Below are 13,155 nucleotides of genomic sequence, written 5' to 3'. Positions count from 1 at the left end.
TGAAGAAAAATAAATATAGTATTTCACTAAAATAATTTAAATCCAATACATTATAAACACTTAACACATTATTACACAAATGAAACTTATCAATCTCTAACAAACTAACAAGTCAAAGAATGGCATAGGTAGAACACTTCTTCAAAGATAGCAAAGTTGCGATACTTTATTCAAATTTATTAAACAAACGAATATAAATGGACTTTCAGAAGTTCCGGTTTGTGATAGTTTTCTGTGCTGGATTGCAGCTAGTGATGTGATGCTGTAGTCTGCTGTGCTGGTTAGTTGTTTTAAATCGAAAGCGTGTTAATTTACATATAATAATACACAGTTTTTTTTCTCTCTAGTGTGCTACTTTTACAATAAAACAGGACACACAATACAATACACTACAGCACATAAATACTCAAATCCAAAGTGTGTTGATAAATATAAATACATCATACAATATCTTGAAACAATTACAAAGCATAAGCAAATAAGAACAGTAAAGAACTACAAAACAAACAAAAGCAAATTATCATTCAATAGCTTGTGAATCAACCGTGAATCAGTGAATGGCAATTGGCAAAGCTAATATCGAAACCTTGCCACCCAACCAAATGAACGGAATTGATTGTGAAAGAAAGACTGTAACTCAGATACATTTGGTTCTCGGTCGCCTATATAACATACAACCATGATACGGGATACAAGCAAATCTTAAGCAACAACGATGAAATGGTGCAAATCCACAAGATATTAACACATACTATCAAAATTCTTTGAAGACAACTGAAATACATTCAGATAAAAACCGTCCAAACTCGTTAAATTTATGGAAACCAGGTGAGAAATAAATTAGGATAAAACCATTATGAGGCTCAGATATGTAAAGAATCAAACAAAAAGGATAAATCCGCCATGGCTGCATACTTACTAGTTTCCCCGCCAAGATGCGGATAATCTCACCATTGCTCGATTTCACTCAGACAGACGCATTAAAACTCATCATCATAGCCTCTTTCAAAGCATGTAACATGTTGTTGTTCAATAATCTGGAGCTTAGCCCATGACATAATATTCCAATGTTACGAGAGGGATGGTTAAAGTTTGATCAAAATCGTTAAGGTCCCAGGATCGAAACCTGACTCTAACTCAAGTCAGTTACAAACACTGTTAAAATAATAATAATAATAATAATAATAATATTAATATTAGCTGTTAATCTGAGAAAATCATAAATTGGATGTGACTCAATGATGGAGTCCTGATCTCACCCGGTTTTCTGAAAATCATAATATGATACTTAGTTGGTCGTTCAAAAAAAAAAATAGCTGAGAAAATCATCGGCAGATGTTTGACTTAGATAAAGTCAAAATGGTTAGCCTCATTTCGTCTGAGTGAAAGTTATGCTCAGATCTGCAAATATAAAACCAGACAGAGCGGATCGGACACCGTCATGGCTGCAAGTGTTGCCACGCCAAGGTACGGGCCGAGTATCACACAGTGTCCGGTATAACTTATGCTCGGAAAATCAATTATTCGCAGAACTAGATCATCATCATCGCCTATAAAAAGGATATATATAAATATATATGTATATACATGTAGGGATAAGACTTAAGAGCATTCCCATCCGATCCTCAGCTTCACTTGGCATCCATAAAAGGGATATTTTGGTAATTTTCCCATTGTTTTTTGTTGTTAGGGTTGTTGAATTGAATAATATAACTGGGGACGAAAGAAATCATTGGCTCGACAGCGGTGGCAAGAGAGTGGGCAACCACCCTTTGAAACCATCAGCTCTCTCGCCTCGCCGGAGCCTCTTTCAATGTTTGTTTTCCGAGCATATCATATTTGTCCCCGGTTCACCTAATTCACGGTGGTGGTTTATTTATAGTGCTAACATGATTAAAGTACACTACACACGTAGCGCCGTCCAAACCGGTCGTCGCTCGAACTCGGTCGCCGCTCGCTCGGAAAATGCTCGTTCGGTTTCGCTCGATTGTAAATGAGCCGCTCTACTCGGTTCGGTTTGTAAACGAGCCAAGCAACAAGCAAAGGTATGCTCGGTTCGGCTCGAAAATTTTAATTTATTTTATATATATAATTATATATGAACAAACATATAAATATAGAGACAAAACACATAAATATAAGCTTACAATTATTTTAACCCTCTTTAAATTTTTCTTATTCCGTCAATTTTATAGTTATATTTGTTGGCTTCAAGCATTTAGAATACTTTAAGTTTGTTTACATTATAATTATATCTCACTTTAAACTTATTTTTTATAAAAAATTACAATGTATTACACGTTTGTCTAAAAATACTAATTTTATATATAAAATATATAATTTGCAACCTTCAAACTTGTTTCTTATTGAAAGTTTTAAAGTGAAAAAGAAATAAATAATGCTCAAAATCGCTCGATGTTCGATCGAAAAATGCTCGATTCGATTTTGGCTCGTTTCGGTTTTCGCTTGGTACGAATTTCAGCTGTTCGGTCGTAAACGAGCCAAGCCACGAGCAAGCCTTCGCTCGATTCGGCTCGGCTCGGCTCGTGAACAGCCCTAAATACACACCCTGCTTGCTTATGTTTCCTTATTTATAATACGGGCCTGATGAGTTCTTTATAAGTCCAAAACCATTATATGAGCTTACAATACAATTCAATACTTTCTTCTTTTAATTTATTTCCTAATATCCATTAAGGTGGAGCGTGTCATTCATGGGTAATGCTTTACGGGGTGGTATACCTCACTGTGAACACCGTCGCCCTAGTGGATATTAGGAAATGCCACATGACATCAATGTCAGTAGGGCTGTCACTTTTACCCGAAACCTAACCCGAGAAAACACATACCCGAACCCGAACTAACCTGACTCGAAAAACCCGAACCTGAGAAAAGACTAACCCGAACCCGAACCGAAGTAATTCGGGTTGGTTCTCGGGTTCAATTTATAAGTTTCGGGTCAACCCGAATAACCCGAATAAACTTTTAGTTTTGAAATTATATATATATATATGTATAAAATGCTTAATCTATGCCACTAAAGTTATCAAAATCTAGTCATAATCGATTGTTGTCATTACGACTATTATAGATCGATTGTTTATTGTTAATTTATGTTTTCCGTTTATTACTAATAGCAACCATAATCGAACAACGAAATCACGTCCGATTGAAAGCGATTATGGTTCGAGTTAGTTTTACTCTTCTTTTGGATTGTTTTATCAAGTTATGTTGATTTATTATTTGATTATTTGCTTACGAGCAAAGAATAATATGTTATTTTAACTTTAGCATTATAGTTTTTAAATTTTTTTTTTTTTTGTTTTGTATCTAAGGATACTCGAAACCCGATTAACCCAACCCGAACCCGAATTACCCGAACCCGAAAAACCCGTGAGAGATTCGGGTTGGGTTCCGGGTCAAAAAATAAAACTTTGAAACTCGAAGAACCTGACCCGAAAAACCCAAAAAACAAACCCGAAGAACACCCCTAAATGTCAGTATTTGCACCTTAATTCTACAACAAATGTATTTTTACTTTTACCCTTTTTCACTCTCCTAATGACTCCTTTCACTTCCCCCCTAATCTATTTCACTCTCCTTCCACTTACACCTCCATTATTTCTTCTTCTTCTTGTTCTTGTTCCATTACAATTTTTTGAAAAATTTCAGATGCAAGTTTTATGAATCCTAGATCAAGAAACCATATAAAATTAAGAAACAAGTTTAGTCTTCTCTGGTCATCTTCTGCTGCTAGAGATCATTGGTGTCACCGCCTCCTGCATGATTAAACCCGGTCTCTCTTATTTTCCGTCAGCCTCTCGTATTTCCGACGTTTTGATCTAATAAAATCCCCTATAAAAGAAAACCATCGGCTGACGGGACATGTGTGTCAGACCGTCGGGCCCGACGAGAAATCCCCTTCCTTTTGCTGTCTGTTCCGGTGGTGTTTGTGGCCATATCGTCGGAGCGACTTTATTATAGACAAGTGGATGCAACCTAGTGGATCAAAATAGCGTCGGTCGACGACAAATAGGTAAGGGTCCGGTTGTATTACTGATGGGCATTTCGGGAATTTGTTGATGAACTGGACAAATGCTTGAGTTGTTGGAGTAAAATGGACATATCGAGGATTTGCCCCTATACATTTGTTGGGGCATGCTTTTGAGTGGTAATTCTCCCCGAGCCTTTTTGTAACTTATTATTTATTGTTATGTGTAATAAACAATTTCTTGTTTATGCGGTTTTTTTCGTTAAGCAAATAAATATAATTCTATAGTTGATGGACCGGTTGGGATGACTTCTAAGTGAACCAGAAGATGGTTGGATATGATAAAGCATATTGGTAGCCAGGGTTATGTGTCAAACGAACCAGGATGGGTGCGTAATGAGCCCTTAATGGGTGTTCGCAAGAGACTAGACTCCATGACAACTACGGAAACATGTGATTTGGTATACGATCAAACGAATGAAACTATCATAAAGTATATCCATCTCTATATTTTAGTGTTTTTATTTAGCTACAGATAGCACAAGATAAATGTATTCCATGTCTTTGTTATACCTAGCTTTACCATATTCCATGTCTTTGTTATAAAAATTTTATCAAAATGCCATGATACAGCATAAAAAGATGGGCGGGTGTGAAAAAGAGAAAGATGAATATTTAAGTTTTAAACTAAATCTTATAAAATTGCTCAAACTTTTGTTACTAAATCAAATTATTATTACGAGCATGTGCGATACTACTAAATTGTTTCAAAATCTCTACATATTTTACCCGAAATGCAATCATCTGCACCATAGCTGCGATCAATGAGTTCCATGGATGACAAACAGTTGCTTCTGACCGGCCCCACGGGGCCACTCAACAACTTTTTAGCAGCCCAGATTCTTCACCCAATGAGCAACATGAAGATGGTGGTGAAGATAACGAGTTATAGTAGTCATCCATAAGGTCCAACATCCCGGTCAAGTTTCTCTCATGTAACCTCATTTTGACCAAGTTGACCCAATCATCTGACGGGCATGAGTAGTCAATATAAGCCATGAGGTCCCAGGCTAAGAGGGTGGCTATGGCGGCTGCAACGGTTTCGTCACAACACGCCAGGGTAAAAGGGGAAATTTCACCTATTAAACAGTTATCTTTGTTAACGACTCCTACAAAGGTTTGGTCTAAAAGTTAGCATGAAATTAGGGGTGATGATGTAAATGCAAGGTCATTGTAATTGAACGTGAGCATTGACTTTTCAATCAAGTCTAACGCTTCAACGAAGTTCAGGAGGTACCGAACCACGTCCTCGTGTTATTAGCCAACAAAATTGTTGGTTTTTTCTTGAAGTAGTGTATATTGGTATAATCGAGTTTTGAGCCTTTTCAAGTATACAATCTATTGCCTCTAATATACTTGGAAAAGAAAACATAAAAAATGTTAGCCATAACATATTGTTTGATGTGATACTTTCCTGTGCTAGATCGCAGCTAGTTATGTTTTGCTATGCTATAGTCTGTTGTGCTGGTTTGTTGTTTTAAATCGAAAGTGTGTTAATTTACATATAATACACAGTTTTTTTTGTTAAGTGTGCTACTTTTCCAATAAAACAGGACAAACAATGCAATGCATCACATAAATACTCAAATCCAAAGTGTGTTGAAACAATTACAAAGCATAAGCAAATAAGAACAGTAAAGAACTACAAAACAAACTAAAACAAATTATTATTCAAAAGCTTGTGAATCAACCATGATTGGCAATTGGCAAAGCAAACAAAACTCGATTATGATGATACACAATAGTTCCAACATCAAATCATTGCAACCCAAATCAGATGAGCGGATTTGATGAAGAAAGACTGTAACCCGGATACATTTGTTTCTCGGTCGCCTATATAACATACAACCATGATACGGGATACAAGCAAATCTTAAGCAACAACGATGAAATGGTGCAAATCCACAAGATATTAACACATACTACCAAAATTCTTTGAACACAACTGAAATAAATTCACATAAAAACCTTCCAAACTCTAAATTTATGGAAACCAAATGAGAAATAAGTTAGGATAAAACCATTATGAGGCTCAGATCTGTAAACAATCAAACAAAAAGGATAAATCCGCCATGGCTGCATACTAACCAGTTGCCCCGCCAAGATGCGGATAATCTCTTCTTTGTCCGATTCCACTCGACGCATCGTAACTTATCATCATAGCCTCTTTCAAAATATATCATAGCGCATTTATTAATTTGCTTATGCTTATATCCTTACACAAATATGGATATCCAAATAAGCTAAAACAGCCATCATCAAACAAGCTTGTTCAAATTAGCCTATATAAGCTAAGCTTGAAAAGCTAAACCAAACACCAAATTAAGCTTATTTTGTATAAAAAGAGAAAATTAGCATTTGCCTCCATGGAATATATCGTCACGAGATGGATTGACCGCTAAAAAAGCTATAAGCAATTAAGCATTATTATAAAAGCTAGGCCAAAGTTGCATCTGAATGATTAAGAGGTGTAACCAAACACACTCTTACTCTCATAATTAATAATAACAACAATAACAATAACAATAATAATATTAGCTGTTAATCTGAGAAAATCATCAGCTGATGTTTGACTTAGAAAAAGTCAAAATCGGTTAGCCTCATTTCGTCTGAGTGGAAGTTAGGCTCAGATCTGCAAATACAAAACCAGACAAAGCGGATCGGACACCGTCATGGCTGCAATTGTTGCCACGCCAAGGTACGGACCGAGTTTCACACAGCGTCCGGTATAACATATGCTCGGAAAATCAATTATTCATCGCCTATAAGTAAAGAAAATAAGGAATCCCAAACAGCCTCTAAAAAGGGCATTTTAGTAATTTTCCCTGGCATTATTGCTATAGTTTATAGGGTTGTTGAGTTGAGTAATAGGGGACGAAGTCATCGGCTCAACACCTGTTGGTGTAGTGGCAAGAGAAGAGGCAACCACCCTATGAAACCATCAGCTCTCTCGCCGGAGCCTCTTTCCGAGCATATTGTCCCCAATTAGACCTAATTGACGTTGGTGGTTTATTTATAGTGGTGGCATGTGTCGATATTAGCCCTGCTTTTGTTACTTATTTATATATTATAAAAAATATAATTAAAATGCATCTGGTCGGCCTCTCACATAAAACACTGTAGATCAAAAGTATTTATTTTCTTGCAGAATGTACAACATGATGCCACAACTTCTTGCAATGTGTCCTTGCCACGTCCACTAACCACGCGTCAGTCCCTTCTTTCATTCCATCATTATCACTAACCACACTTATTCAAAAACTGGATCCTAACAGTGAAGGCAGGGGTTTACTACATTTTAAAACCGATTTGATGTAGATAATAATTTGTTCTTTCTCAAAATCTGTTTCTCCTTTAGTTGTTGTTGAATTCATTGTTTGGTTTTTATTGTCTCTGATTCACGCAGGTGTCATTTCATCCTGAGGTAGAGCACTTCTTTTATATTATTTATGTTTCGGTTCTTTATTTATTGTTTCTTTCTTTTGTTTCTGATAAACGAAAAAGTTTATTACCAGTTCTTATATTTATGACAACAACAAATAACAACATGATATGATAGGCTACTGACTTTGACCGAAGTCAAGACATAACTGGAAAAACAATGAACAAGCTACTGCAAGAGGTTAGTTTTTCTGGTTCAATCCCACTTTTGGATATTCATTTGCTAGCATTTTTATTTTGTATGCATTATCAATGTAATATTCAGGCATAACTACATGTGACGGGAAGTAACTGTTGTAGCTGCAGAATAATTTCGATCGTTACGGGAAGTAACTGTTGTCATCCGGGATCGACATTGAGTCGGAGTAGAAGAAAAGGGGGTGTCCAAGAACTGTTGTCATCCGGGATCAACATTGAGCCGGAGTAGAAGATAAGGGGGCGTCCAAGAAAGCTTGGAGAATTAAACGGGTCGTGGGTGTGATGTTCTTGAAATGTCTGACCACTTTCTCCTACTTCCCCTAAATCAATCCGCCTCTACCCGATTGCATATGGTAATCCTCCTCCGTCACACCCTAACCGAATCATTTTCTTCTGGTATAATTAATGTGATTGTGATATTGTTTTCTAATTTCTTTGTAGAAAGGCAACCATTATGTGTGCTACCCTTGAAGAAATCAAAGTTGAGAAAACTCGGATAAAAATGAATGTTGTAAGTTAATTAATAAAATCTATGCAGTTCTTTAACTTCCTTATGTATAAGGAAATAAGGTGAATGGATAACACGAATACTTGAGAGATTAAAATAGACGATCTCAATTCCATGAAAGAGGAATGCATTTGGTGAATACGGATGCACGAGTGAAGGAAGTTCGTGTCATGAATTGGACGATTCAACGCCTACCTGTTGTGTTACAAGGAACTAGACAGACCAAGTTTATTAACTCATTACTTTAGCAATTTGAGCTGATGTAATCTATGACAAGAAAGCGATTTGGTAGAAACAAAAATAATTGTATTATCAGATTATGGTTCTATAATGAAGCCAGCATACACTTAATTTTTTGTGTTTATATAATAACTTTGTTATGATGAACATGTAATGTAAAATCGACCTGTTTCATGGTTTAACGTTTTGCGCCGCAACGCGCGCGGGTCACAATACTTGTTTACATTAGAGGGAATGGCTTGTATGGGCCTAGCGTTTCGTTAGAGGTCCGAAACGTGTGTATGGGCTTATGATGTTCGGCTTGAATCGATGGAACCTGAATAGTATTTGACTCTTTTTTGGAGCCTTTGTTTTTACTTTTCAATATTAATTAAATGATATCATTTTGTAAGTGAGAGTTATAATTTAGAAGAATCGTATAGTGGTGTTTTATATTATTTTTAATATTCGATATCATGGATATGCTAGGATAAATAGGTAGATTGGTTGACATATATTTCAGAAAACTGTTGCCATATATCAGAAATCTAGAATCACTAATGGGTTGTTGACAAGCGCAAAACCTTAAAAACACCACGTGAATACGTGATTGGAAGGTAGTGAGTACATGTCTCTTAGATGACGGAAACTTGTTAAAAAAGGAAAGAAACCCATAGTTCACGGGTAATCTGTCGGGAAATGGTTTGTCGGTAAGAGCTTGTTTGGAGAGTCAACTCTTGTTTATCCCCTTCGCCTTTGACACTTTTGGTTTCTTAGCTTCGGATGCCGTGGACCTTTTGAATAGGGTTCAGAAAGTTGCGCATAGTAACGTATCGGCCCATAAGAATCGAAACTTTGTTTTTAGTAGGATTGAGTTTGCTATCCAAAAGGGGGTTGCAGCGCAGTTTGTTGCACGCTTACCTGCCACTTCATTATAAATCGTTTTGATGTTTCTTTGAAAAATAAATGATTGGATCAAAAAAATATATATATATATATTATTAACCCAATTGATTATTATTAAACCCAATTTTCAGTCTTAAAAATATGTAAGAGAAAATAACGTATGGTTTGCATAACCATAGAAGCTTCCGGAAATTCATCGTTGATTCTATGTATGTCCTGTCGCATTATCCATGGCATGTTTACTAACATGGTATCACTGACATGTTACCGATATGTCTCACCTTCACCGATGAAATACCAAGATTTATGTCCGCCGGAGTAAGTATTATTGTACATGACATGACTCCAATGTATGTGTATGTATATTAATTAGGAGTCATAGTGTTAGAAGAGAAATACTAATCTTCATTCTTTTCCTCTCTCTCTCTCTCTCTCTCTCATTTTCTAAAATCGTTGTACTTGATGAATACTTGGCATATCCGTTTAAAACTATATTAGAAAAACAATGGAACTCATCAAAGGCATACATATGTTGAAAACTAGTGAGATTACAATAATGTAACTCATAAATGATGATGGATCGAAGATGTTGTCATAATGGCCGGTTGAAAATGAAAACAAAGCCATATATATATGTTGGAAACCAATGTGATTACAACAATATGACTCACGAATGGAACTAAACCAAGGTTAATCATTGCATCATCTAATTACCAAAACTAAACCGAAATTCGCTATACAAAGCCTTCAAATAAACTCCTCAACCAAATGCTCAATATCAAACATGCCATTTGAACATTCAACCGTGTTAACCACCTTTTCGAAAGCCGCAACACTACACGGAACAACCAACCGGTTAGTCTGCTCTTCATGATCATCATACGCCTTCTCCAACAACATTTTAAAGAGCGGGTGAGATAGATGTGCCGTTGGAACTACAAATCTTCGTTGCTCGTCACCAACATATATCGCAAAAAACCCTCTTGGCGTCGTTGTATTAGCTTCGATGCAGCCTTCTTCGCTATATGTCTTTAGCAAGTGGTCATGGTGCGATGGTTCACGACCCGGGGTGCGGTTCGCTTTGACCAATTTTGCTAGTTTCTTGAAGGAGCCAAGCTTCTTCCCCATCATTTGTCTTGGGAGAGCGGTTCATGTGAAATGGGCACAATGTCGACATTTAAATCGAAATTTTTTGACCATTTCTTTCAAAAGTTGTAAAAATATAAAAATAGAAACTTAGCAAATGGCTTTGGGTTTCGGCCTGCAGCTTAGTTTATCCGAGGGAGAGATATGTTTATTTAATTCACCCAATGAATTAGTAGCACTCACGTTTGACCTTGCCAATATTTGTCTTTAGCTACCAATTTTATTCCACCAACTTAAGGAATGAATATACGTTACTAATAAAGGACAGAGGGGAATTTTTAAATTAGTATCGGGTTTTTTATATATGGATGTTGCAAAAAAGATAAGACACCTAATTATTAATACTTTTTTTATTAAGTTCTTTGAAGTATTAAAACTATTCAATATAATGACAGGTATTTGTTTCTAATTATAAGTATGGTAAAAACATTTTAAATGAGTTGAAATCTTTTACAATTAACATGTTTTTAATAACTCAAATAAATAAAACTAAAATACGTATTTGCATGTTCTATTGAATAGTTTTAAAAGTCACATTATAAAAATTGGAATAAATGAGTGACCGTTAATATTGAATACATTGCCACATTTTGCCATTCTAAAAAAATACGTTGTCACATTTTAAGATCCTATGAGTAAAGGTGAATATTTTCACAATCCGAGCATGAAAGTATATGCTTACTATATGTGAATTGAAGGAACTAAACATCTTTTGTAATTCGGGTGTCATTTTGTGTTAATAGTTAATATTATATGACTTGTTGATGATGTTGTGACATGTTTGGGTTATTTTATGTCAAGTGACATGTTTAAACATATGTTATTATATGTTTTTTGGTGAGAATATTGTTACTTTGAGTTTGTTTTTGGTTTTCAACATTCTCTTACATGTATTTGGATATTTAGATTTTGGTTAATTATTCTGTTAGACGGAATCTGTATGTTTAATTTGATTGATTGAACACTTTTAAGTTATTTGAATTAAGTTATGTTCATTAGTTATTTTGTTTGAAATTATCAACAATTAGGCTTAAGTTATTGCATTGACTTGTTCATCATTAACCATCAATATCAATTGCATTTTAAAACATTAAATTGGTAATAGTTAGATTCATATTCAATTGTCTCAATTATTCGGTTTCATGGCGTTAGTCGTCATTGTCAAATACTATATCTTTTAATTGTTTATCAAAACGAGTAGTCAACAAACTATGTCTATGTACTTTCCAAGTCATTGTAACTAGGTTGTTTAGTCTGGTTCACAATCTAAACCAAGGTGTGGTCACCTTTTGATTGTTGCTTACAAATCAAGTTCCATTTCACTTTTATGCTTTTAATCAATCAATTCTCAAAGGTTAGTTTTGTCAGTTTATTTATAATTAGTTTACGTTATTGGAGGTCATGTAATATTAACTACGTATTCCTCATGGATATGATAACCTCCTATTTACTCTAATTATCTAATTTAATTAACTATTTGCATGACTATGACAACATGCATTGTGCAAACTGTAAAGTCTTATTAATTCAACTGTTGGTTCCAAACAATATACTAACGAATACCAAACTCCAACGTGGATGCTCGAATGAGAATTATTATCTACTATTGAGAGTTCACACTGAAGATATATAATAAATGTGTTGTCGTAAAAGTCCTCACATTAAATATTATGAAAATACATAGCATGGCCGACTCCGAGAATTTAAATACATCAGCTGAGCCAAAATAAATATGTCCGTAGGCCTTAATGAAAATTTTTTATTCGCTAATGTACATAGGTAAAGCTTTTATCGGCCGATTTATTATAAGCAGAAACCATTCTGTGCATGTAATTATCTCATAAACTATTGCAAATAACCATATTTTTTAACACCATAAACATATATATGTAATATATATAAAAAATTTTGTGTCCCCGAAACTTATGTGCCCCGACCGATGGTGCGGTTCGCACATCCTCCGAGCCTCCCCCTGATACAAAGCATAACTAAAAGGGTTGTGAAATATCTAAGGTTTATGTATATTGTGGGCCTTAACCCCACAAACACTCACATGCGTTAGTGTATTGTAAAATAATGGTCGAAAGAATGAATGACAAACTTAAAGATAAAGGACCATTTGTGGAACATAACAAATGTAGTACGTGGTCTCATCTTCTTACAAGACACATCACAATGCATGCATCTTCAAATCTCAAAAATCTCTAACAAAAATGGACAATTTCATCGGCACATTTTGCATGGGCAACGGAGGAGACGATCTTCAGTCGGTAACGACGATTGAAGACAATGGCGGTTACGTCCCTCAAAACAACGGTTCAATTTCAGTTTCCAATGACATTACCACCGTACATGACGCTCCTCCTCAGCCACCCTACACTCCAGTTCAAAGGACGTATTCTCAGGACAATTTTGTAGGATTCTCCACACCAACCTCCTTCGACCCCGAATCGAAACACTTCGGGACTAATGATTTAGAGCCCATTTTCTCCAATGGTGATATAAGTAATGGACCTCTTCTTCCTGATCCTATTCAGATGCGCGAGGAAGGTGCTGCGTTTCGTGAGTGGCGTCGGTAATTTTAACGTCTCATCTTACTGTTTTACCTCATTGTTTTGAAAGATTTTTCATTTTTGTTATTAGATCGTATAATTGTTAGTTATTGTATATTTATAATTCTAACGTT

At 35.5% G+C, this 13,155-nt stretch overlaps 1 protein-coding gene, 1 long non-coding RNA gene and 1 pseudogene across 2 annotated transcripts; all 3 read right to left on the bottom strand.

Annotated features, from left to right (window-relative positions):
• Positions 1 to 1,389: 1,389 nt before the first annotated feature.
• On the bottom strand, positions 1,390 to 7,074 carry LOC143603555 (uncharacterized). Its single transcript, XR_013148081.1, has 2 exons — positions 7,012 to 7,074; positions 1,390 to 1,805 (listed from the first exon to the last, which is right to left on the bottom strand). It is a non-coding gene; the product is annotated as an uncharacterized LOC143603555 (long non-coding RNA).
• Positions 4,588 to 5,444, bottom strand: LOC143603561 (CBS domain-containing protein CBSX5-like; annotated as a pseudogene).
• A 2,996-nt stretch (positions 7,075 to 10,070) lies between the features above and the next one.
• On the bottom strand, positions 10,071 to 10,451 carry LOC143603557 (auxin-responsive protein SAUR15-like). The gene has a single exon (XM_077080334.1). It carries the CDS (start codon positions 10,449 to 10,451, stop codon positions 10,071 to 10,073), a length of 381 nt encoding a protein of 126 aa, XP_076936449.1.
• Positions 10,452 to 13,155: the final 2,704 nt, after the last annotated feature.

The sequence above is a fragment of the Bidens hawaiensis genome, unplaced genomic scaffold (genome assembly GCF_021521415.1).
Source record: "Bidens hawaiensis isolate Kalapana, Puna unplaced genomic scaffold, B.hawaiensis_p1.1 tig00062134_1, whole genome shotgun sequence".
Taxonomy (NCBI): domain Eukaryota; kingdom Viridiplantae; phylum Streptophyta; class Magnoliopsida; order Asterales; family Asteraceae; genus Bidens; species Bidens hawaiensis.
This window is presented reverse-complemented; position numbering and strand designations above follow the sequence as displayed.

Excerpts from the sequence above, each read along its gene's own strand:
- LOC143603557 (XM_077080334.1), bottom strand. The coding sequence starts at position 10,451 with ATGGGGAAGAAGCTTGGCTCCTTCAAGAAACTAGCAAAATTGGTCAAA.